General features: G+C 39.8%; 1 protein-coding gene and 1 long non-coding RNA gene across 2 annotated transcripts in view; one reads left to right on the top strand and one right to left on the bottom strand.

The window, feature by feature from the left end:
• The window catches only part of ABHD5 (abhydrolase domain containing 5, lysophosphatidic acid acyltransferase), a 31,873-nt gene extending 31,732 nt beyond the window's left edge, over window positions 1-141 (bottom strand). The window contains exon 1 of the mRNA XM_044252831.1: window positions 36-141. Coding sequence (XP_044108766.1) covers window positions 36-82 — 47 coding nt within the window. The 5' untranslated portion in view covers window positions 83-141. The remainder of the gene's footprint in view (window positions 1-35) is intronic.
• Window positions 142-298: 157 nt separating this feature from the next.
• Window positions 299-25,358, top strand: LOC122909113. The gene is made up of 5 exons (XR_006385084.1): window positions 299-338; window positions 12,430-12,509; window positions 14,795-14,910; window positions 15,024-15,156; window positions 25,278-25,358. It is a non-coding gene; the product is annotated as an uncharacterized LOC122909113 (long non-coding RNA).
• The last annotated feature ends 287 nt before the right edge of the window (window positions 25,359-25,645 follow it).

The raw sequence follows: 25,645 nt of genomic DNA, 5'->3' as shown, positions 1-25,645 counted from the left end.
GATCCTGAACCCCACGAAGTCGTGGCCACACTAACCTCTCGCAGGTGTCCGCCGAGTCCACTTCCTCCTCCTCAGCCGCCATGGCAGCCGTCACAGCGCGAGCGCCGGACCGCGCCTCCAAGCCGGCTGACAGGCCGACTGGGATAGCGAGAGCCTCCGCCGCCCTTAAGGCCACCGCCGCCCGCGCATGCGTCGCCCTCCCACTTGCACCACAGGGCCGCGCGGCCGCGCGCGCGCGTGCCCGGCTCTCTCCACCCACATTCACCAGCTGCGCGTGCGCCCTAATGTCTGGCGCGATCCCGTGTGGGCGCTGGGTGGGGCTGTCAACCCTGGAACCGGTAAGATTCACCTAGAAATGTTAGGTAGCAAGTGGCTTCAGTAATACCCGTGTTAATGCATCAAACGCTAATATTAACTGTCACTGCTGGACACGAGGCAGGCATTCTGGAAGTACCCTGGGACCTTCGCTGGAGGAGTTAAGATAGTATCCGATAGACGCTGCATTGGCGAACGGGACTGCAGCAGTGGAGAGAACTCTGGCCTTCCGCCAGCCGGTCCCTCCAGGTGGGTAGCCTAGGGGAAAAGGTGGCTCAAGACTCTAAAGTCAATATTCACTGATGTGCTGGGGTTATAATAGTGGCCAGAACCAGCAACTGCCGTTAGCCTCACGCGGTATATATATTGGAGGGATGTAAAGTCAGTGTTTAGGTTAACTTAGAGTTCTTGAGAAGGATTTACTAACATAAATGTCAACATTCTTGACCCGTTTTCAAGTCTTTTAGCCATCAGATACTGCCTGGTTTTGTAATTATACCTCTCCCTACAACAGGGGCCAAAGGCAGGCTACCCCCAGAAGTGCTACTTTAGCATATTGACTATTTTAAATAAAAGTTATTTAAGAGAATCTATGTAGAAAGGACACTCAGACCCTCCTCTGTCCCCTGAAAACAGGAAATAAATCTCCATGGGATAGGTACCCTCTGTGCACCAGGATGTACATAAAGAGACAGCCTTATCGCCAGAGACGGGAAATTTAGAGCCAAGAAGGCTTTATAAACAACCCTATCTACTTTTTACTAATTTACGACCCCAGCCCAAATTTGGCTTAGAATTCCTTACTAATTGAAGCTTTCGAAGCTAAGTTTTCTGTATCCTGTCAATTCTTCACAGATATATTGTCACTTTGTCTGAAAAGCATAAAAACTGCCTGCCTTGGTCATTTCTTTAGGTCTCAGTTTCATTATTAGGTCTCTGTGTACACGTAGTAAACCACTGGATTTTTTTCTTCTGTTAATCTGTCTCATATAAATTTAAGTCCAGTTGGAAGACCTTGAAGGTAGAGAAGAATTTTTCCCTTCCCTTCACTATTATTCATCCATTCTTATCTACTATGTGCCTGCTGTGAGTCCCCTATGTTTTAGTAGCTGAAAAACAATGTACTAAAAAGGTCTGAGAACAGATCTCTCAAAGTTCCAGGACAACCTGGTGCAATTTCTAAATGTACTAAATCTTCTAAATAGTGACCTACCATCCAATTACCTTGAATGAGAGTGCCTATTTTGGAAGGTCATCAGGACTTACTTTGACTCTCCAGTCGGATAGTCAGGTTGTGACACTTTTAAGGCAAGTGCATGGTCTGCTCTGCAGGCCCGCGCTGTGGAGTCCAAAAAACTAAATGCAGCCGTTATATCATCAAAGCTAAGTGTACCACACAGATTGATAATTGGTGCCCTGCTGGTTCCAAGGTCAGCTTTAATCCCAAGAAGGATTTTTTCTAGGGAAAGTGCCATCGTAGGGATCTGGGCCTTTATCAGAAGTCTGCAAATCGGAATGAGGCTGAAACATGGAGGGTTTTCTAGGGCTTCAATGGCCTGACTGACCTATAAATGGTTATAAGTGCTGTAACTAAACAAAGTGAGAAAGTAAGTATAGTAGGGAGATAATAAGGACATGGGATGGGGCACCTGAGTGGCCCAGTTGGTTAAACATCCAACTCTTGATGTTGGCTCATGTCATGATCTCAAGGCATGAGACCAAGCCCTATGTTGGGCTCTATTCTCAGTGTGGGATTTGCCTGAGATTCTCTCTCTTCCTTTCACTCCACCCTTCTCCCCACCCTGCCTGCCCATTCTGTGTAAAGGACCTCTCTCTTTCTTGCTCAATCTCTAAAATAAATAAATAAATAAAATGAAGAAGAAGGAGAAGGAAGGGGAAGGAGAGGGGGAGGAAAAGAGATAGTAAGGAAAAATGATACTTGGATCAAGGGAAGGGCCCGGACACCAGCTGTATGACCTTGGGGGGAAAAAAATCACATGATGAGGGCTTCTGAGTCTAATCTGCATGCGGACTTTGTGGGGATATTGTTAAGTTGCAGATTCCAATTCTGTGGGTCTGGTATGGGACCTAATTATTAATTAATAGAGACTCTCTATTTCTAATCAGCTCCCAGTGATGCCTATGGTCCTGTACATCACCCCCCCCTTTTTAAAAAAGATTTTATTTATTTTTTGACAGAGAGAGAGACATAGTGAGAGAGGGAACACAAGCAGGAGGCGTGGAAGAGGGAGAACAGGCTTCCCACAGAGTAGGGAGCCTGGTGTGGGGCTCAATTCCAGGACCCAAGGATCATGACTGAGCCACCCAGGCATCCCTGCACACCACCCTTTAAATAACAAAGCTCTAGCACAACCGCTGGAACTTTATGCAATGATGAAAGTTATCTAAATCCCACTGTTCAGTAAATTAGCCATGAGTCATATGTAGCTATAGAGCATTTGAAATGTGTCTAGTGTGACTGAATTTTTTATTTTAATTAATTTATTTTAATTAACTTCAGTTTAAAAATCCACATGTGGGGGCACCTGGGTGGCTCCGTGGGTTAAAGCCACTGCCTTCGGCTCAGGTCATGATCCCAGGGTGCTGGGATCGAGCCCCACATCAGGCTCTCTGCTTAGGAGGGAGCCTGCTTCCTCCTCTCTCTCTCTCTCTCTGCCTGCCTCTCTACCTAGTTGTGATCTCTGTCTGTCAAATAAATATATAAAATCTTTAAAAAAATAAAAAAATAAAAATCCACATGCGGTTAATGGTTACCATGTTGGACAAGAAGGTTTCAATCATCTACTCCTCAGCTATGAAAATGAGAATTTGAAACTGGATGATTCTCTACATTCCTTCTGGTGTTCTGTGGTTCCAAATTGTTTTCAAGATTGTATGGAAGGAAGGGTTTGATGAGGGGGCTGATGTTATGATGTTAAAATTTGGAGTAAAGTCCTGGGAATTAAGAGCTCTACCACAGTAGGGTGGGGAAAGAGGGGTATTGTCCCTAAGGGCTGGATTCTAGAACTCCTGGTAGAATTGCTCTCCAGAGACACAAGACTCTGACTAGTCAATGAATATCAGTTGAACTCTTGAGAAGCAGATAAAAGGCCTCCTTTGGCAAGATTCAAATGCTAGGCCATAAAGGAAAGAAGTGAGTAATACTACCACATCAAAATATAAAACCTCTGTGTGAAAAAAGACACAATAGAACAAAAATTTGAAACAGACCTAGATTTAATAATTTCAATATATAAAGAAAAATTAAATAATAAAAAAGTAGAAAATAGAGTTTAAAAATCCTCCTCAGAAGAGAAAACTCTCAAGTCATAAATAGGCACAAGATGCTTATACTCACCTGTGATCAAGGAAATGGAAATTCAAACCATGATGACACAAATGAAAAGAGTTCCTGATACTAGGTATTGGCAAGAACCTGAAACGATGGGGAATACATCTACCCAGTACACGGGAGTGCAAGTTGATACAGCCATTTGGAAAATGATTTGGAAGTTACCTATCTAAAAATGTAAAATTAACTCTCTGACGTAGCAACTTAATTTCTGGGAATCAGTCCTTTCTCATGTGCACATAAAGGTATATAAAATGATGTTTCCTTCAGTTACTCTAATAGAAGGAAAGAAAAGAAATAAAATTAGTAAGAATGTCCATGATTAAATAAATTCTGGTACCCCCATAATATGAAATACCATGACAGCACTAATTTGGAAAGCTCTCCAGAGCATATTGATATGTAAAAAAGCAAATCCATGGAATATGAGTCAAAAGTTGGTACTTTGAGATTAATACAATTGATAAACTTCTAGCTAACTAATGAAGAAAAAAAAAAGCATGAATGACGACTATCAGGTTTGGAAAAGAGGATGTAATCACAGATCTTACCAACATTAGGATGATAATGAGGCAATACTACAAATAGCTTTATGCCAATGAATTTGAAAACATAGATAAAGTAGGCAAGATATTTAGAGAACATAACTTGCCAAAAACTGACAAGATAAAAATAAGAAACTTGAAAATCTCAATATTTATTTTTAAAAACTTGACCTTTTTAAAAACTTAATTTGTAAAAACTTCCTACAAAGAAGTTTTTCAAATAATTGAATAATCACCCCCATGGTAGAATAAGATAGTCATAAATTCTTTACTGCTTCTCACATTGAAAATTGGAGTCTTGTTTTCTCTCCCCTTCAGTCTGAGCTGTGATTTGTTTTGACTACTAAAATGTGGCAGAAGTGATTCTATAATTTCCAAGACTGGGACTTAAGGGATCCATAGCTTCAGTATTTACCAATTCTTATCATTCCTATTGAAACTCTGATATCCCAAGCTCCGCTGGCCATGTGGAGAGCACCAGACTTCTGAGATTTCCAGCCCATCCTCCACTGAATGCATCTGAATGACACAAACTGACACCATGTGGATTAAAGTATGTATCCAGATGAGCTTAAATTCCTGACCCAGAGGATGGTGAAAACAAAATGGTGATTGTTTTAAGCCACAGTATTTTGAAATTTTCATTTCCCTGATGACTAGTGATGCTGAAATCTTTTCACATGCTTATTTGCCATTTACAAATGGCAATGGCAATGAAATGCTTTCAGTGAGCTTTTCAATGAAATGTCTGTTCATGTCTCATGTACATTTTCTAACTACTGAGTTTTTTTTTAATATTTTTTTTTATTTTTTATAAACATATATTTTTATCCCCAGGGGTACAGGTCTGTGAATCGCCAGGTTTACACACTTCACAGCACTCACCAAAGCACATACCCTTTCCAATGTCCATAACCCCACCCCCCTTCTCCCAACCCCCCTCCCCCGAGCCACCCTCAGTTTGTTTTGTGAGATTAAGAGCCACTTATGGTTTGTCTCCCTCCCAATCCCATCTTGTTTCATTTATTCTTCTCCTACCCCCTTAAGACCCCATGTTGCATCACCACTTCCTCATATCAGGGAGCTCATATGGTAGTTGTCTTTCTCTGCTTGACTTATTTCACTAAGCATGATACGCTCTAGTTCCATCCACGTTGTCGCAAATGGCAAAATTTCATTTCTTTTGATGGCTGCATAGTATTCCATTGTGTATATATACCACATCTTCTTGATCCATTCATCTGTTGATGGACATCTAGGTTCTTTCCATAGTTTGGCTATTGTGGATGTTGCTGCTATAAACATTCAGGTGCACGTGCCCCTTTGGATCACTATGTTTGTATCTTTAGGGTAAATACCCAGTAGTGCAATTGCCGGGAACCTCCACGCTGTTTTCCAGAGTGGTTGCACCAGCTTGCATTCCCATAAACAGTGTAGGAGGGTTCCCCTTTCTCCGCATCCTCGCCAGCATCTGTTATTTCCTGACTTGTTGATTTTAGCCATTCTGACTGGTATGAGGTGATATCTCATTGTGGTTTTGATTTGTATTTCCCTGATGCCGAGTGATGGGGAGCACTTTTTCATGTGTCTGTTGGCCATCTGGATGTCTTCTTTGCAGAAATGTCTGTTCATGCCCTCTGCCCATTTCTTGATTGGATTATTTGTTCTTTGGGTGTTGAGTTTGCTAAGTTCTTTATAGATTTTGGACACTGGTCCTTTATCTGATATGTCGTTTGCAAATATCTTCTCCCATTCTGTCAGTTGTCTTTTGGTTTTGTTAACTGTTTCCTTTGCTGTGCAAAAGCTTTTGATCTTGATGAAATCCCAATAGTTCATTTTTGCCCTTGCTTCCCTTGCCTTTGGCGATGTTCCTAGGAAGATGTTGCTGCAGCTGAGGTCGAAGAGGTTGCTGCCTGTGTTCTCCTCAAGGATTTTGATGGATTCCTTTCTCACATTTAGGTCCTTCATCCATTTTGAGTCTATTTTTGTGTGTGGTGTAAGGAAATGGTCCAATTTCATTTTTCTGCATGAGGCTGTCCAATTTTTCCAACACCATTTATTGAAGAGGCTGTCTTTTTTCCATTGGACATTCTTTCCTGCTTTGTCGAAGATTAGTTGACCGTAGAGTTGAGGGTCTATTTCTGGGCTCTCTATTCTGTTCCATTGATCTATGTGTCTGTTTTTGTGCCAGTACCATGCTGTCTTGATGAAACAGCTTTGTAATAGAGCTTGAAGTCTGAAATTGTGATGCCACCAAGTTGGCTTTCTTTTTCAATATCCCTTTGGCTATTCGAGGTCTTTTCTGGTTCCATATAAATTTTAGGATTATTTGTTCCATTTCTTTGAAAAAGATGAATGGTACTATGATAGGAATTGCATTAAATGTGTAGATTGCTTTAGGTAGCATAGACATTTTCACAATTTTTATTCTTCCAATCCAGGAGCATGGAACATTTTTTCCATTTCTTTGTGTCTTCCTCAATTTCTTTCATGAGTACTTTATAGTTTTCTGAGTATAGATTCTTAGCCTCTTTGGTTAGGTTTATTCCTAGGTATCTTATGGTTTGGGGTGCAATTGTAAATGGGATTGACTCCTTAATTTCTCTTTCTTCTGTCTTGTTGTTGGTGTAGAGAAATGCAACTGATTTCTGTGCATTGATTTTATATTCTGACACTTTACTGAATTCCTGTACAAGTTCTAGCAGTTTTGGAGTGGAGTCTTTGGGTTTTCCACATGTAGTATCATATCATCTGCGAAGAGTGATAGTTTGACTTCTTCTTTGCCGATTTGGATGCCTTTAATTTCCTTTTGTTGTCTGATTGCTGAGGCGAGGACTTCTAGTACTATGTTGAATAGCAGTGGTGATAATGGACATCCCTGCCGTGTTCCTGACCTTAGTGGAAAACCTTTCAGTTTTTCTCCATTGAGAATGATATTTGCAGTGGGTTTTTCATAGATGGCTTTGATGATATTGAGGTATGTGCCCTCTATCCCTACACTTTGAAGGGTTTTGATCAGGAAGGGATGCTGTACTTTGTCAAATGCTTTTTCAGCATCTATTGAGAGTATCATATGGTTCTTGTTCTTTCTTTTATTTGCGGATGTTGAACCAACCTTGCAGCCCTGGAATAAATCCCACTTGGTCGTGGTGAATAATCCTTTTAATGTACTGTTGAATCCTATTGGCTAGTATTTTGGTGAGAATTTTCGCATCTGTGTTCATCAAGGATATTGGTCTATAGCTCTCTTTTTTGATGGGATCCTTGTCTGGTTTTGGGATCAAGGTGATGCTGGCCTCATAAAATGATTTGGAAGTTTTCCTTCCATTTCTATTTTTTGGAACAGTTTCAGGAGAATAGGAATTAGTTCTCTTTAAATGTTTGGTAGAATTCCCCCGGGAAGCCATCTGGCCCTGGGCTTTTGTTTGTTTGGAGATTTTTAATGACTGTTTCAATCTCCTTACTGGTTATGGGTCTGTTCAGGCTTTCTATTTCTTCCTGGTTCAGTTGTGGTAGTTTATATGTTTCTAGGAATGCATCCATTTCTTCCAGATTGTCAAATTTGTTGGCATAGTGTTGCTCATAGTATGTTCTTATAATAGTTTGTATTTCTTTGGTGTTAGTTGTGACCTCTCCTCTTTCATTCACGATTTTATTTATTTGGGTCCTTTCTCTTTTCTTTTTGATAAGTCTGGCCAGGGGTTTATCAACTTTATTAATTCTTTCAAAGAACCAGCTCCTACTTTGGTTGATTTGTTCTATTGTTTTTTTGGTTTCTATTTCATTGATTTCTGCCCTGATCTTTATGATTTCTCTTCTCCTGCTGGGCTTAGGGTTTCTTTCTTGTTCTTTCTCCAGCTCCTTTAGGTGTAGGGTTAGGTTGTGTACCTGAGACCTTTCTGGTTTCTTGAGAAAGGCTTGTACCACTATACATTTTCCTCTCAGGACTGCCTTTGTTGTGTCCCACAGATTTTGAACTGTTGTGTTCTCATTATCATTTGTTTCCATGATTTTTTTCAATTCTTCTTTAATTTCCCGGTTGACCCATTCATTCTTTAGAAGGATGCTGTTTAGTCTCCACATATTTGGGTTCTTTCCAAACTTCCTCTTGTGGTTGAGTTCTAGCTTCAGAGCATTGTGGTCTGAAAATATGCAGGGAATGATCCCAATATTTGATACCAGTTGAGTCCTGATTTAGGACCCAGGATGTGATCTATTCTGGAGAATGTTCCATTTGCACTAGAGAAGAATGTATATTCTGTTGTTTTGGGATGAAATGTTCTGAATATGTCTGTGATGTCCATCTGGTCCAGTGGACCTTTATTTCCCTGTTGATCTTTTGCTTGGATGATCTGTCCATTTCAGTGAGGGGGGTGTTAAAGTCCCCTACTATTATCGTATTATTGTTGATGTGTTTCTTTAATTTTGTTATTAATTGGTTTATATAGTTGGCTGCTCCCACGTTGGGGGCATAGATATTTAAAATTGTTAGATCTTCTTGTTGGACAGACCCTTTGAGTATGATATAGTGTCCTTCCTCATCTCTTATTATAGTCTTTGGCTTAAAATCTAATTGATCTGATATAAGGATTGCCACTCCTGCTTTCTTCTGATGTCCATTAGCATGGTAAATTCTTTTCCACCCCCTCACTTTAAATCTGGAGGTGTCTTCGGGCTTAAAATGAGTGTCTTGGAGGCAACATATAGATGGGTTTTGTTTTTTTATCCATTCTGATACCCTGTGTCTTTTGATTGGGTCATTTAGCCCATTAACATTCAGGGTAACTATTGAGAGATATGATTTTAGTGCCATTGTATTGCCTGTAAGGTGACTGTTACTGTATATTGTCTCTGTTCCTTTCTGAACTACCACTTGTAGGCTCTCTCTTTGCTTAGAGGACCCCTTTCAATATTTCTTGTAGAGCTGGTTTGGTGTTTGCAAATTCTTTCAGATTTTGTTTGTCCTGGAAGCTTTTAATCTCTCCTTCTATTTTCAATGATAGCCTAGCTGGATATAGTATTCTTGGCTGCATGTTTTTCTCGTTTAGTGCTCTGAAAATATCATGCCAGCTCTTTCTGGCCTGCCAGGTCTCTGTGGATAAGTCAGCTGCTAATCTAATATTTTCACCATTGTATGTTACAGACTTCTTTTCCCGGGCTGCTTTCAGGATTTTCTCTTTGTCACTAAGACTTGTAAATTTTATTATTAGGTGACGGGGTGTGGGCCTATTCTTATTGATTTTGAGGGGCGTTCTCTGAACCTCCTGAATTTTGATGCTCGTTCCCTTTGTCATATTGGGGAAATTCTCCCCAATAATTCTCTCCAGTATACCTTCTGCTCCCCTCTCTCTTTCTTCTTCTTCTGGAATCCCAGTTATTCTAATGTTGTTTCGTCTTATGATGTCACTTATCTCTCGAATTCTCCTCTCGTGGTCCAGTAGCTGTTTGTCCCTCTTTTGCTCAGCTTCTTTATTCTCTGTCATTTGGTCTTCTATATCGCTAATTCTTTCTTCTGCCTCATTTATCCTAGCAGTGAGAGCTTCCATTTTTGATTGCACCTCATTAATAGCTTTTTTGATTTCAACTTGCTAGATTTTAGTTCTTTTATTTGTCCAGAAAGGGCTCTTATATCTCCCAAGAGGGTTTCTCTAATATCTTCCATGCCTTTTTTGAGCCGGCTAGAACCTTGAGAATCGTCATTCTGAACTCTAGATCTGACATATTACCAATGTCCGTATTGATTAGGTCCCTAACCTTCAGTACTGCCTCTTGTTCTTTTTTATGTGGTGAATTTTTCCGCCTTGTCATTTTGTCCAGATAAGAGTATATGAAGGAGCAAGTAAAATACTAAAAGGGTGGCAACAACCCCAGGAAAATATGCTTTAACCAAATCAGAAGAGATCCCAAATCGTGAGGGGGGAGAAAGGGGATAAAAAGAGGTTCAAAAAAAAAGAAAGGAAAAAAAAAGGAATTTAAAAAAAGAAAACGAATAAAGAAAAGTATGAAAAAGAAAAAATATATTAGATAAACTAGTTAAAAACGTTAAAAATGAAAAGGGTAAAAGTTAAAAAAATTTAGCAAAAGAAGAGAAAAAAATGAAAAAGAAAAAAATTACTTTAACTGCAAGACTAAAAAAATCACAGGGAGAAAGCCATGAGTTCTGTTCTTTGCTTTCTCCTCCTCTGGAATTCTGCTGCTCTCCTTTATTGAAACCGCACTCCTTGGTAGGTGAGCTTGGTCTTGGCTGGATTTCTTGTTGGATCTTCTGAGGGAGGGGCCTGGTGTAGTGATTCTCAAGTGTCTTTGCCCCAGGCGGAATTACACCGCCCTTACCAGGGGCCGGGCTGAGTAACCCGCTCGGGTTTGCTTTCAGGAGCTTTTGTTTCCTGAGCGATTTCCGTGTAGTTCCAGAGGACGGGAATACAAATGGCGGCCTCCTGGTCTCGGCCCGGAGGAGCCGAGAGCCCGGGGCCCCACTCCTCAGTGCGCCCTCAGAGAACAGCACCCAGTAACTCCCGTCTGCCTGACCTCCGGCCGCGCTCCGAGCTCACCGAGCCTGCGGCCGGTTCAAGGCAACACCGAGCTGCGAGCTTACTGTCGGCTCTGTCTCTGCTGCCGGCTTTCCCGTTCCAATACCCGCAAGCTCTGCTACACTCAGACACCCACAATCCTTCTGTGACCCTGCGGGACCTGAGGCCACGCTGACCCCGCGTGGGCTTCGCCCGGGTTTAGCCTCTGGAGCGATGTCCCTCAGCGGAACAGACTTTTAAAAGTCCTGATTTTGTGCTCCGTTGCTCCACTGCTTGCCGGGAGCCGGCCCCTCCCCCCGGGTTCTATCTTCCCGTCGCTTTGGATTCACTTCTCCGCCAGTCCTACCTTTCAGAAAGTGGTTGTTTTTCTGTTTCTAGAATTGCTGTTCTTCTTCTCTTCGATCTGCCAATGGATTTGCAGGTGTTTGCAATCTTTAGATAAGCTATCTAGCTGATCTCTCCTGCTACTTGAAGTAGTCTCAGCCTGCTACTTCTCCGCCATCTTGACTCCTCCCTCTAACTACTGAGTTTTAAAAACTTTTTATGTTCTCTAGATACTAGTTTTTTGTCAGTTTATGGTCTGAAAATATTTTCTCCCATAGGCAGCTTATATTCTCATCCTCTTCACAGGGACTTTTGCAGAACAAAGTTTTAATTTTTTTATTTTTAAAGATTTTTTATTTCTTCATGTAACACAGAGAGAGAGATCACAAGCAGGCAGAGAGGCAGGCAGAGAGAGGGGGAAGCAGACTCCCCGCCGTGCAGAGAGCACGATGTGGGGCTTGATCCTAGCACCCCGAGATCATGACCTGAGCCGAAGGCAGAGGATTAACCCACTGAGCCATCCAGGCACCCCCTTCATAACAAAGTTTTTAATCTAATGAAATCCAATGTATTGATTTTTCAATGGGCTTATGCTTTGATGTTGTCTAAGAACTCTTTGCCTAACCTGAGGTCCCTAAGATTTTCTCCTTTGTCCTTCCTAAAAGTTGTATGGTTTTCATGTTACATTAAGTCCATGATTCATTTTGAGCTAATGTTTGCATAAAGTAAGAGATTTCGGTCAGGGTGTTGTTTGTTTATGGCCTATGGCTATCTAATTTCTCCAGCACCATTTGTTGAAATTACAAATAGTTTTGATACATTGTTCAGTAGCCTTTTGTGCTCTTACAAAGGAAGGATGATGTGTGAACTATGGTAGATATTTATGGGGTAAGGAGATTTGGGGGGGGGAGGGGGGGCACATGAAGATGTGCTCAAATCTTCCTTTAGGGAAGGGCTTATTCACTTAACTGCTGTGAGATTTTCAATGGAACAGCCTTTGGCCCCTTCAGGGAACACCTCACCTACAAAGATCCATCCATCTCACCATGCCCTTTGGAGGAAAACTCACACCTAATAATGGCTGAAGGTTGGAATACAAAGGACCAAACATTTCCATCCAAAACGGGAGAATTCAGATGAGTCTTTATCACAGCTCAGCTTCTTCTCAGTCTCACCTTCACCCTCCTTCCCATCAGTGTTGATCACAAGGGCATTCCCTGAACATTAAGCTCTCAGAGATTGCTTCCTGCAGAGGCCAAACTGTGATACTTGTTTTCATTTCTATTTAATAAGCATGGCATTTGGTTTAGGTGTTGACAAGTGAAAAGGTTATAACTTGGTGGTTTTTATACTATGATTATAGGACCAGTCATGACCAGAAAACTTGCCTCAGAAAGTCTACTCTCAACACGCACCATTGCAAATGAGGTATGGAAGCTGAAGGTAGGGAGAGGACAAATGTGAGTGGTAAGATTTGCACAGGCATGCATAAAGAAGAAAGATCACAAGTGAAATAGAGTGAGAACTGCAAGATGCTGTCCCCTCTTTTACCATGGCTCATAGTGATGCCAACACTGGGAAAGTAGATGTATGGGTCAATATCCAGAAGTACAGCAGGGCCAAATCTCCCATCAACATTTGAAGGTGGGAGACAGAGAAGAGAGGGGAGAGGGGCTACCATTCAGTTTCTAGTCATGTCCCCTGCCCCAGGAAATTTGAAGTCATGCTGATTTGGGAAGAGAATTTTTAACAGTGTTCTTTTCCTTTACCTTCCATATCATTTGATTATAATAGAAGAACCCTCGATTTTTATTTTCAGTAGCATCAGTGTTTGTTTGTTTCTTATTTATTTATTTATTTATTTGACAGAGAGAGAGAGAGATCACAAGTAGGCAGAAAGGCAGGCAGACGGAGAGCTGGAGAAGCAGGCTCCCTGCTGAGCACAGAGCCGGAGGCGGGCCTCAATCCCAGGACCCTGAGATCATAACCTGAGCTGAAGGCAGAGGCTTAACCCACTGAACCACCCAGGCGCCCCAGCATCAGTGTTTCTTAAAACACTGATGGAAAATTTTTTTCCTACCATATTTCAGATCTTTTAACCTTTATTTTCCTTCTGGTTGTTTTTTATCAGCACATGCTGAAATAATAGGTATCCTCAGAAATCAGGAAAATATCCTCCAAAATGTTGACATTGAAAATGTCAGTTGCCTTTCTGTGTTTGAACCTACAAGAGCAAAAACCCTTCTATGTAGTCATTATTTATGCCCCTGAACATTTTGTAGCAGGGTCAGGTTTACACAGTAACAGAAAGTGTTCATACCCATAATTCCCTCTGACATTAACGTTGGCTCTTGAATCGCTCCCTCATCACTTTGAAAATGCATCCTTTGGTTTAATACAGCTTATTGAATATCCATTCCATTTAGTCGGCACTCACAGCAGAAAACAAACAGCAACTGGTATCTGGGCTCTATTACATTTTCTGACAAGTGGGAAATATCTGTTTGGGATGCAATAAATACTTGGTTCTAAGTAATTCAGCAAGTTGGCTTATTTAGCTTGAGCTCTGCAGGGAGGCACTGAGGGAACGATTCTTACCCATCATTGATTCCACATTGAAATATGTTGATTGTCCATGCCCGCAGCTGGAAGAATTTTGTGGTGGTATGAGTGAATGATCAGTTAGTGGAAATGCTGTCCTAAGTCACTGTAAAACTAGCAGTAATCTTATTGCTTTTTTAGAGCCAGCTTTTATCACGAGAGTCAATGGTTAAATATTCAGGAATTTTTGAGCTGGATATGAAACCTTGGAACTTTGAAATTGGGAAATATTTGTACCACAGAAATTAGCAGTTGAAATATGGGTTTTTTTTGTTGTTGTTTTGTTTTTAAAGATCTGGTTAACCAGCACACAATTGCCTACTCTACCTTAATGTAGGAAAGTTACAAAGGAGATGGCACGATGATTTCTCTCATGTGGAATTTAAGAAACAAAACAGATAAACATAGGGAAAGGAAGGGGAGAAAAAAATAAGACGAAATCAGAGAGGGAGACAAGCTGTTGTAAGAGTGGGTTAGCGTAAGTACAGCCATCTTAGCTTGGGCAGCCATCTCAGGCCCAAGGGCTGAACTTTCCCCTACTTCACTTTAGCTCCAGGGATGCCCACCCTGCTTCAGTAACAGGAATACCTAACCCTGTAAACTCTTCCAGGAAAAACAGCTATACCTAACCCTGTAAACACTTCCAAGAAAGTACCTAACCCTGTAACCAGCCTGGCAACAGCTAATCAGCCTACTGCAGAAAAGTCTGAAACTTCTCCTCTTCCCCCAGTCCCAAGCCTCTTCTAATGACCCATAAAAACCCCTGCCTTAACTAGCCTCAGGGTCCAAGTCCCTACTCTGCTGTGTGGGGTATACTTGGGCCCAAGCTTAAGCTTGTCAAATAAACCTCGCTGTGTGACTTGCATTATCGAGAGTGTTCTCTGTCTAATTGAGGGGTGGTCGACTCCATACCCAAACAGCTGTAAGAGACTCTTAACTCTAGGAAATAAACTGAGGGTTGCTGGAGGGGAGGTGAGTGGGGGATGGGGTAACTGCTTAATACATTAAGGAGGGCGAGTGATGGAATGAACACTGGATGTTGTATGCAACTGATGAATCATTAAACTCTACCTTCAAAACTAATAATATGCTTTGTGTTAATTAATCGACTTTAACTTTTAAAAAAGAAGATAGCAAGCAAAGAAGTGAAGGTTTCACAAGAAAATGAATAAACTCAAGTCAACTGAAAATACACAAAGAAACAGATGACAAGGATATAACAACTTTCTGTAATGGTACACAGGTATGCATGAACATATTTAAGCACTTCAAAGATAGAGATCTGATTATAAGATCAAGCAAGTGTGGTAAGGATTCATGAAAGTGAGTCTCAAGTAAGGCTTATTTTCTTTTCAGTTGAGGTATACAGCGTGGATCATAATAATTACCACAAAGTGAACTCCTCCACATTAGAACAATCCAGATGATTAAGGAAATTTTGCAGGAGAAAAAGGGACACTAGAAGAAAGCAATGGAGCAGGCAATGCAGGTAAGCATGCAAGAAAAGAAATCATGTGCAGCTCCATAACAGATAATTTGAGCTTGAAGAATATCAGTTGGACAACATAACCTGCTCGGGATTTTTATTTTGTTTTAATATTAAGATGCTGCAAATCAATGTATGAGAAGGTTTTTTTAGGTGTGCTGATGAATATGCAGTTAATAGCTAAATTTAGGGCTTTTCTTTGGGTAACTCTTCTCCTTTGAGATTTGATGATACTGCTTAGCTATCCTCCCCTCTGAGCATAGTCTCTGATTTGATGGACCCTTGACACTTAAGCAACACGGGCTTGAAGTGGGTGGAGCCACTTACATGTGGATTTTTTTTTTTTATAAATACAGTACAGTGCTGTAAACATGTTTTTCCTCTTGTGATTTTCTTAATAACATTTTCTTTTCTCTAGTTTACTTTATTCTAGGAATGAAGTATGTAATCCATATAACATACAAAACATATGTTAATTGACTGTTTATGTTATATTAAGGCTGCTGGTCAACAATAGGTTATTTTTAGTTTAATTGGCTGGGGTGCCTGGGTGGCTCAGTTGTTTAAGCATCTGCCTTTGGCTCAGGTCATGATCCCAGGGTCCTGGGATCAAGCCCCACGTTCGGCTCCCTGTCTGGTGGGGAGACTGCTTCTCCCTCTGCCTCTCCCACTGCTTATGTACTCTTTCTCTCTCTGTCAAATAAATAAATAAAATCTTTTTAAAAAATTGGGAGAGTCAAAAGTTATACATGAATTTCCACTGTGCAAGGGGTTATTACCCCTAACCTCCACTTATTCAAGGGTCAACTAATTTCTTTACTTGCAGTAGGGGAAATGGGTTATTATTAAATATCTTTCAAGTTAAGTAGCATATGCAGTATGTACATTGCTCTCTGCTACTCTTTCATTAACTCCCCAGTCTCCTAAAACTAGATTTTTAAACCATCATTTTTGTACATGTGTGCATCTCTCTTTTTTTGGAGGGGGAGAGTTGTATATTAACAAAAGTGATAATTTTAATGATAACGTAGTTTTACTGGATTGAATCTATCCTTTCTTACCATAAAAATTTTTTCTGCACAATAAAACCTTTCAAACAAAAATTACACTGTAGCATGAGATTACACTAAAATGATTTATACCAAAATAATTATACCCTCAGTAGTGAACGCATCCTATAAGCCTTGATTTTCTTACTTGGGTCCAGCAGAGTTTGTAGTTCTCCACATCTGAATCTGGTCACAGACCACTGGGGGAACATCAGAGTCCTTGTCAGTGGCTGCAGTTGGTTATACTTTTGTTAGCGTACTTACCAGCTCTCACTGGGGTTGGTCCTATCTCGCCTGAAAGATAATAATTCCTTGAGAATAGAGATGTGTGCTCTACTTCCTTTATAATTCTCAGAAGCTCTTAGAACTATCTTGGAATCTGTACACGGTGAAGACGAAATAAACCCTGTTTGTTGACTGAGTTACAGCTCAGGTGTAAATAACACCTGCAAGGAATTAAAAATGCTACCTGATTAAGCCAATTGATCTAACCATCATTCTTAGCAGTTATTAGCATTTTCATGAAACAAATGGAAAAATCAGGGAATAGAGGTTCCATTACTTACCAACAACTATACAGAGAAATGGTAGCAAGAACCAAGAGTAATTTTCTCTGTCTCATTGTATCATACCCCTAGTGTGGTGGTGCTGGCTGGCCCATGAGGGGGTGGTGGGTTGTTAAAAAGCTATCCTACCACCCACCCCCATTGTTCAGACACTCTCCTGGAGTTGTGTTTCTAGCAGTGGCAATAGATCTGCATCTATTGCGGGGCTGTTGAAAAGACTGATGTAGCTGTCTACAATCTAGACAAGACTAGTTTTTTTGGCCTTCTACCAGCTAAAGGGGTAATTTATTTTTTATTTTTTTTTTAAATTTTTTTTTTTTTAAGATTTTATTTATTTATTTGACAGAGAGAAATCACAAGTAGATGGAGAGGCAGGCAGAGAGAGAGAAGCAGGCTTCCTGCTGAGCAGAGAGCCCGATGCGGGCCTCGATCCCAGGACCCTGAGATCATGACCTGAGCCGAAGGCAGCGGCCCAACCCACTGAGCCACCCAGGCGCCCTAAAGGGGTAATTTAAAGCCATAAGGCAACTGTCACCAGCCAGAGGCCATATTCCCATTGCCAATCAGCCCATCCAAGCAGTGCTATAACCAGTAGATTAGAACAGCTGAGACCTCTGTTGTTAACTAAATTTGTGAAGCAGTCATTCACATGGGCCTTTAATTTTAAGAATGCTGAATCCATTCTTTTTGCCAAGTTCCAGTTCTGAGGATTGGGTGGGATGGCTTATTTTTCACCCTAATGGGAAACTTGGAAATCCAGGTGGTCCAGTCATAGAAACATTATGTAAAAAATACCACTAAAGTCTGCTGAAAAGTTTAGGCTCTTAACCACAAATGTCCCAACCTATTAGGAAACTAGGAATGATCTCCAGATTTAGGCCCCAGAATTTCATTTAAAAATAAGAATATGCTTCGAGTATGTTAGAAAGGTAATAGAATACTACTTAAGTATGATAGATACATAGATATAAAGATATGTAGCTCTAGCCTCTTTTTTTCTCCTCCTCCTGAATATCTTGTCAGCATAACTGTAATTATCTTTATTTGGTTGAAAACAAATAAAAAGAAAGCAATTATCACTCTAGATAAACTGTATAGAATCTCAGTTGAATTTAGGTACCTTATATAAATGTTTAACCATTTTAACAACTTACAGAATGATGACCAAGTTTAGTTTACAGTTGGATCTTCCAAATCTAGAATGAGATGTTTTCATCTCCATACAACTGCAAATCTTAATCTTTTCCTTTCTCATTGTTTGAATTATCACTGCAGTTTAGCCTTTACTCAAGTGGAAGATTTTTTTTTCTTTTGAAAGAAGGAAAACAAAAAGACATTAAATATTTTCTTTTGAATTATTTTTCAGTGCTCAAAATACAGGTTTAATTCAAAACCAGTGCTCGCACTTTGAATAGCATACAAATCAGGATTTGAATTAAAAAACATTGAATATATGGAAGAAATATTGTGTTGTTTTAAAGTTTCTTTAAAATATAAATGACTTAAAATTACATTAATATAATTTTTTAAATGTATTGAAAACAAACAAACAAAAACCCCAGTTAAATATGTAACACTAAAAGCACATGCTAGGGCACCTAGGTGGCTCTGTGGTTTAAGTATCTGGCTTCAGCTCAGGTCATAATCCCAGGGTCCTAGGATCCAGCCACCCATGTTGGTCTCCTGCTCACAGAGAGTCTGCTTCTCCCTCTGCCTACCACCCCCACTTGTTCTCTCAATCTCTCTCTCCCCCAAATAAATAAATCTAAAAAAAATTAAAAACACATGCTAGAACCTATTTATAGTTGTATATTTAAACATCCCCCAGTTGGGAAATATAAAAGTAAAAATTTCATATAGCGATGAGTCCCCTATCTTGCTCACAAAGAAACCATTTCCCAACTTTACTCATAATGATTTGAACAAAATAATAAACTATAAACTAGTTAATTCAATTATCAGAATTGGAGCTACAGTCAAATAGTAAATCTGAAATATTTTCCTAGTAACTCGTACTCTGTTCCTGAGTAGAAGCAATGTGTTTTTAGAGAGGTGTTGATCAAAGGGAAGGTAAATGAAAAGGGAGGCAGTAGAGCAGTAAATAAAGAGAAGTTTACTGACTTTTCTGTAATAAACAGACTTCAGAATCACCATTCTGGAAGGCCAAGGTTTTTCTTTATAACAACAACAAAAAATACTGCCTTTTCTTCTTAAAGCTTTTTTTTTCTGGTAAAATACATATTCCGAAAGGTACACAAAACAAACAACTATCCCCATGTTTTATTATAAAGGAATACTAATGTGTTTATCACCCAGGTCAAGAAATGGAACATTTCAATATCCCCAAGACCTCCCTCGTACGCCACTCAGTCATTACTCCAATTCTCTAAAGTTAACTCCTCTCTTAAGAACTAACACCATAGTTTAGTTTTGCCTGGTCTTAACTTTACATAAACAGATTCATAAAGAATGTGAACTTTGGTGTCTGACTTTTTTCACAGAACATTCATCCATGTGATTGCAATTCCCTATAGATGTTCATGTTCACTGTCAAAAGATATCACAATGGGGCGCCTGGGTGGCTCAGTGGGTTAAGCCGCTGCCTTCGGCTCAGGTCATGATCTCAGGGTCATGGGATCGAGTCCCGCATCGGGCTCTCTGCTCAGCAGGGAGCCTGCTTCCTCCTCTCCCTCTCTCTGCCTGCCTGTCTGCCTGCTTGTGATCTCTGTCTGTCAAATAAATAAATAAAACCTTTAAAAAAAAAAAAAAGATATCACAATGTATTGATCTGTGCAACTACTCTTTCTTTGATGACTTGCTTTGTGACCTTAGAGCTGTTTGAATAGTTTATTCGCTTACAACCTTTTTTTTTCCCAATTTATTTATTTTCAGAAAAACAGTATTCATTATTTTTTCACCACACCCAGTGCTCCATGCAAGCTGTGCCCTCTATAATACCCACCACCTGGTACCCCAACCTCCCACCCCCCCACCACTTCAAACCCCTCAGACTGTTTTTCAGAGTCCATAGTCTCTCATGGTTCACCTCCCCTTCCAATTTACCCAAATTCCCTACTCCTCTCTAATGCCCCTTGTCCTCCATGCTATTGGTTATGCTCCACAAATGAGTGAAACCATATGATAATTGACTCTCTCTGCTTGACTTATTTCACTCAGCATAATCTCTTCCAGTCCCGTCCATGTTGCTACAAAAGTTGGATATTCGTCCTTTCTGATGGAGGCATAATACTCCATAGTGTATATGGACCACATCTTCCTTATCCATTCATCCGTTGAAGGGCATCTTGGTTCTTTCCATAGTTTGGCGACTGTGGCCATTGCTGCTATAAACATTGGGGTACAGATGGCCCTTCTTTTCACAACATCTGTATCTTTGGGGTAAATACCAGGAGTGCAATTGCAGGGTCATAGGGAAGCTCTATTTTTAATTTCTTGAGGAATCTCCACACTGTTCTCCCAAGAGGCTGCACCAACTTGCATTCCCACCAACAGTGTAAGAGGGTTCCCCTTTCTCCACATTCTCTCCAACACATGTTGTTTCCTGTTTTGTTAATTTTGGCCATTCTAACTGGTGTAAGGTGATATCTCAATGTGGTTTTAATTTGAATCTCCCTGAGGGCTAATGATGATGAGCATCAAATGACAGTACAGACAAAAGGTTGATATCCAGGATCTATAATGAACTCCTCAAACTCAACCCACACGAAACAGAGAAACACATCAAAAAATGGGCAGAAGATATGAACAGACGCTTACAACCTTTTGTGTGCCTTGGTGACCAATCTGTTCCCATAGGCTTGATGACCTATTCATTCCCATGGGCTTTAAAATTACACCTTTATGTAAGATATATTAGTTTTCATTGTTCAAGTTCTCAAAAGGGAATTTTTAAAGCTATATTTCCAAAATGATAATTCAAACATGAGAAAGGAAAATATTTCATATTCTTTCCAAGGACTATTTAAATAGCAACAGTTGTGCGCTTTTGCCTGGAAGGAAAGGAGAGTAGTGGGCAAAAGAGAAAGAAGAAAACTCAAAGTACAAATACAAAATACAAATACAAAATATTTATAATCCTAGAAAGTAACATCAGACTGCTCAGACTGGATACACATCTTATAGGAAAGAACTAAGGACTGTGTAATTTGTTGAAATCTTTAAATATTCCAACACAACAAATAAAAATAAAACTGCTTTTGAGAATGGGATTTGTGAGGACTGATACTCTCTGTATCAGTTTGGTCCTTTGGCTTCAACCACAGTAACTCCCTTGAGCCATTTCAAGCAAGAAGAAATGAACCTGGGTGCCTGGGTGGCTCAGTTGGTTAACCGACTGCCTTTGGCTCAGGTCATGATCCTGGAGTCCTGGGATTGAGTCCCACATCAGGCTCCCTGCTGGGCAGGGAGTCTGCTTCTCCAGCTGACCTCTCTCTTCTTATGCTCTCTCTCTCTCTCTCATTCTCTCTCTCTCTCTCTCAAATAAATAAATAAAATATTAAAAAAAAAAAAAAGAAAAGAAAAGTAAAGAAAAAGAAATGAACCTGAAGGAACACAAGGGCAATATGGTACCTGGGAAGCTGGATAACGAGATCAGCATACAGTCCGTCCCAGAGCCTGGAGAGAAAGATCCTCAGCAGCCACCTCAAAGCAAGAAGAATCTGGGCAATTGCTGCCAGTCAGATGGAATTAAACTAATTTTCAGTCTCTTTGTTCTTAAGCTCAAGATTTGTATTCCAAGGAGGGAGCAAAGAATTGCTTTGATGTAAATCAACTACTTTCTCTTTAGCTGGGCAGAGGAGTAATGGAAGGAGAACTTCAGTGATAGTCCCACAAGACCTTATTAGTGATTGAAGGGTAATCATAACATTGGAAACTAATGAGCACATAGGAAAGAGAAATGGTTGCAGAGAAGCCCCAAACCAGTAATATCTACTGTATTCTCCTATAACACAACTTCTGTTTGGTTCCAACATGGTCCAAAGGAAATTGAAGTCCCTGCTTTAGGGATACAGTTTAGGAAAAGGACAATTTAGGTCATCATTGCCCCTACCTTCTTCAGGCTGGTGGATTGCTGAGATTATTGCTGTTCCTAGATTTTATTTCTGGGCATTTTTGGCCTGATTTTGAAAAATTAAGATAAAATAAAAACCAGAAGTTGCAAGAAGTCAGTGGAGCTTCCTGGAAAAGAGCAAGACTGGAGAAGGAACCCAGACTGTCACACTTCAGTGAATTATATCGAATCATTCTCAGAACGAAAAGATTCATTTATTTTTGGAGAGGAGTATAATCCCTTCTAAGGTTTTATTTACAACAATACTTATTTAAAAAAATGGAAAGGAAAGCCCTGCCCTACAGCTTTAACTGTTACCTGCAAAGAATGAAAGCCCTTTCCTTTTATTGGAATCATTGTGTAACATTTACAAAAATGTCTCTCTGATCACTGAAAACTGGTAAAAGGAAAATGATTATTAGAATTTCTAATTTAAAAGAGAATTACATAGTCTGTGATCACTGTGCCTCATGGAATTAATCTGAAAAAAAAAAAAGTCAGTGACCAAAGTAACATCCATCATCCCTGCTGCTTCAGGCTGTAAATCATTTAATTCGTTTGCTAAGAGCAAACTTTTATTTGTGAGCATTGTGACATCCTTATGTCAGAAAAATCCAAGGGCTATGCCCACGGAGTGAGAAATCAGAGATCGGGCCAGTTTTTTTTCCATCAGGGCAGTGCATATATTGTTTATGGCAGGCATCCACCCCAAGGAGTGGGGACAGGAACATGCCTGTTCCAGCAGTGGGAATTCCATGAGCACGATCATCTGTCCTCCCTAATCCCTCTTCTGGTTCTTCCATACTCAGAATATGGGAAGAGAAGAATATAAGGAAGAAGGTAAAGAGCTTTCACCTGACTGGTATCATTTGTGTTACTAGTTCTCACTCAGCTGATGTTGGCTGGCTGTCACACCTCCCATGGCAGTGAGCATCCCCGCTAGCTCTTTGATGAGAAGACTTGTAGTTTGTTGGGAGACCTCAACACAGGGAAGCTCCATTCCATCCATTCCTGGTGTAGGTAATGGTAAATTGCAGTTGGAGATCAGTAAAAATAAAAATGTGATTCATTCCATTAAGCCTACCCATTCTATGATTTCTATCCCCATCCAAAAATCTGCAGTGTCTGCCCAAGATGTAGTCGGGTGGAGGGGGAGGATACTCAAACTGAGTATTTTAAAGACAGAGGAATAAAGTGAAGGCCCTTTGCTATTTGTACTCCCCTTTTTGGGGGGTCGTGAAGAGGTAGAGTAACTTACATGTGATCTAGGATGTCAAGTTCCCCAAAACCCTCTCAATCCAGCTCAAATGATAATGAAGTTTATAGCTATAGATTTAAGTCCAGAAGAAGAGGGGCTTCAGGGGCTGACTAAATCTGGTGGCTCTGGCTCCATTTTCCTGTAAGCCTCTCTTCTCTTCCCTTTCCTAGTGTCAGCTGCGTCGTTAAAGACACTGGGGATGGTTGCAAAGTTCTGGGCTCCTATCTGGGTGTACCAAAGGCCAGGGAAAGACTGGTTACTTCTAGAAGCTTCTAGAACTGCTAGAAGCCCCCTAGCAAGCTGTTCTCTGCATCTCATTGACCTGTATTGTCATGATTATCTATGAATCACATGTTAAACCAAGTTCTATCTGAGGGAATGGGAAATTTGTTATCAATCTTTCCTGAGTACTGGGATTCTTGGGATTCTAGGAATGAAGAGAGAACAGATGCTGGGTAGCAAAGTCCACTCTGATATCCCCCAAACAATTATAATGACTAGATCTAATCTCTTACTGTTAGGCACCTAGGTTGTTTCTAATTTTTTGACAAAAGTTCACAAGGATATATAACCCTGTACATACTCTTTTGAATAACTCTTGCATTATTTCTTGGAATGTAATTCCAGAAAGGGAATTGCTCAAAGTAGTAACATATTTCTAAGCATTTGATTTATATTGCCAAATTGCTTTCAGCCCCATTATTCCGAGTTACACACCCACCAGAAGTGTATGAAGATCTTATTTTCCCAAATATTCACCACCCATGGGTATTATACTTTTAAAAACTCTTCACCAATCCAGTGGGTGAGAGAGGCATTTCATTGTATTTTAATTAGCATTTCTCTAACAACCAATAAATGTTAATATTTTTATATGTATTTGTTGGGTAGTTCTATTTCTTATCTTGTGAATTGTCTGTTCATAGTCTTTATATTTATGTTTAAGTATTGATAATTTTCTTATTGATTTTAACTACTTTTTATATATTAAGGATATTATTAAAACTGTGTCTTGTGTAATAAATTTTATTAATAGTATTTTTGATAGAGAATTTATAAAAAATTTACAATCAAGTATATAAATCATTTTTGTTATATTTTTTACCTTGGTAACATGCTCAGAAAGGCCTTCTTTGACTCTGATCACATAAATATCCAAATGTATTTTTCAACTATTTAATCCTTAAGTAGTTTTATTGAGATATAATTCACAAACCATAAAATTCACCCATTTAAAGTGTAGTATTCATCGGAATTTAATATATTCATGGAGTAGTACAACCATCACCATTAACTACTTTAGAAGATTTTCATCACCCCAAAATGATTACATTTAAATATGATTAATTTTGGATTAATTTTTTCACAGTTTTTTCATTCTTTTCCTTGTGAATATCCAGTTGCCTGAGCACCATTTATTGAAAAGGATATTCTTTCCCTATTGAATTGTCTTGGCATTCTTGTTGAAAACCAATTGACTATAAATGTATTAGTTATTTCTGGATTTTCAGTTCTATTCCATTGATGGAGATGTTTATTTTTCAGTACTATGCACTCTCTCTCTTTTTCTCTCTTTTTTTTTTAAAAGATTTTATTTATTTGACAGAGAGAGACCACAAGAGAGGGAACACAGCAGGGTGAGTGGGAGAAGGAGAAGCAGGCTTCCCTCAGCAGGGAGCCCTAGTAGGGCTTGATATTGGGGCTCAATTTGAGACTTGATCCCAGAACCTTGGAATCATGACCTGAGCCAAAGGCAGACACTTAATGACTGAGCCACCCAGGCACCCCAGTATTATACTCTCTTAATTACTGTATGTTTATAGGAAATTTGGAAATCAGGAAGTGTGAGCCTTCCAACTTTGTTCTTTCTCAAGACAGCTGGCTGTTATGGATCCCTTACATTTCCAAATGAATTTTCTCCTCTGCTACTCAGTTTCTGTAAAAAATTAAATAAAATAAAATGCCAGCATCTGGGACTCTGACTCAGATTACACCAAATCTATAGATAAGTTTGGAGGATATTGTCATCTTTTTTTAAAAATTTTTTCAATTTATTTATTTTCAGAAAAACAGTATTCATTATTTTTTCACCATACCCAGTGCTCCATGCAATCTGTGCCCTCTATAACAATATTAAGTATTCTGACCCACAGACATGGTATGTCTTCCCATAAATCTAGATCTTCTTTAAAAAGAAAGCTTGTCTTCTAAGAAAGGCCACCTTCCTTATCACTTCCAACTCCAGAGGAGTAGAACCAGAAGACAGAGATTAAGCAATCTTAACAGCAACCCGCCCAGGACTATGCTGTGTGAGGGAAGAATTGATTTGAGTCAGATATGACATTAAGTTTTGGACTGGACTGAAGTAAGTATGAATCACTAAAAGGTACTGGAACAAATATCATCTGCCCTTGATATTGTTAAGATCAGGCAAGGAAGATCAGACACAGAATGGATGAAGCGTGATTAGAAAAAGTTAAAAAAATTGTTTTTCACATTTAAAACTCAATGGGTTAAGAGTCCAATAAACCTGTATGCACAAAGCTGA

This window comes from Neovison vison, chromosome 6, assembly GCF_020171115.1.
Source record: "Neovison vison isolate M4711 chromosome 6, ASM_NN_V1, whole genome shotgun sequence".
NCBI lineage: Eukaryota > Metazoa > Chordata > Mammalia > Carnivora > Mustelidae > Neogale > Neogale vison.
Note: the sequence above shows the minus strand (reverse complement) of the source record. Positions and strands in the feature narration are given on the sequence as shown.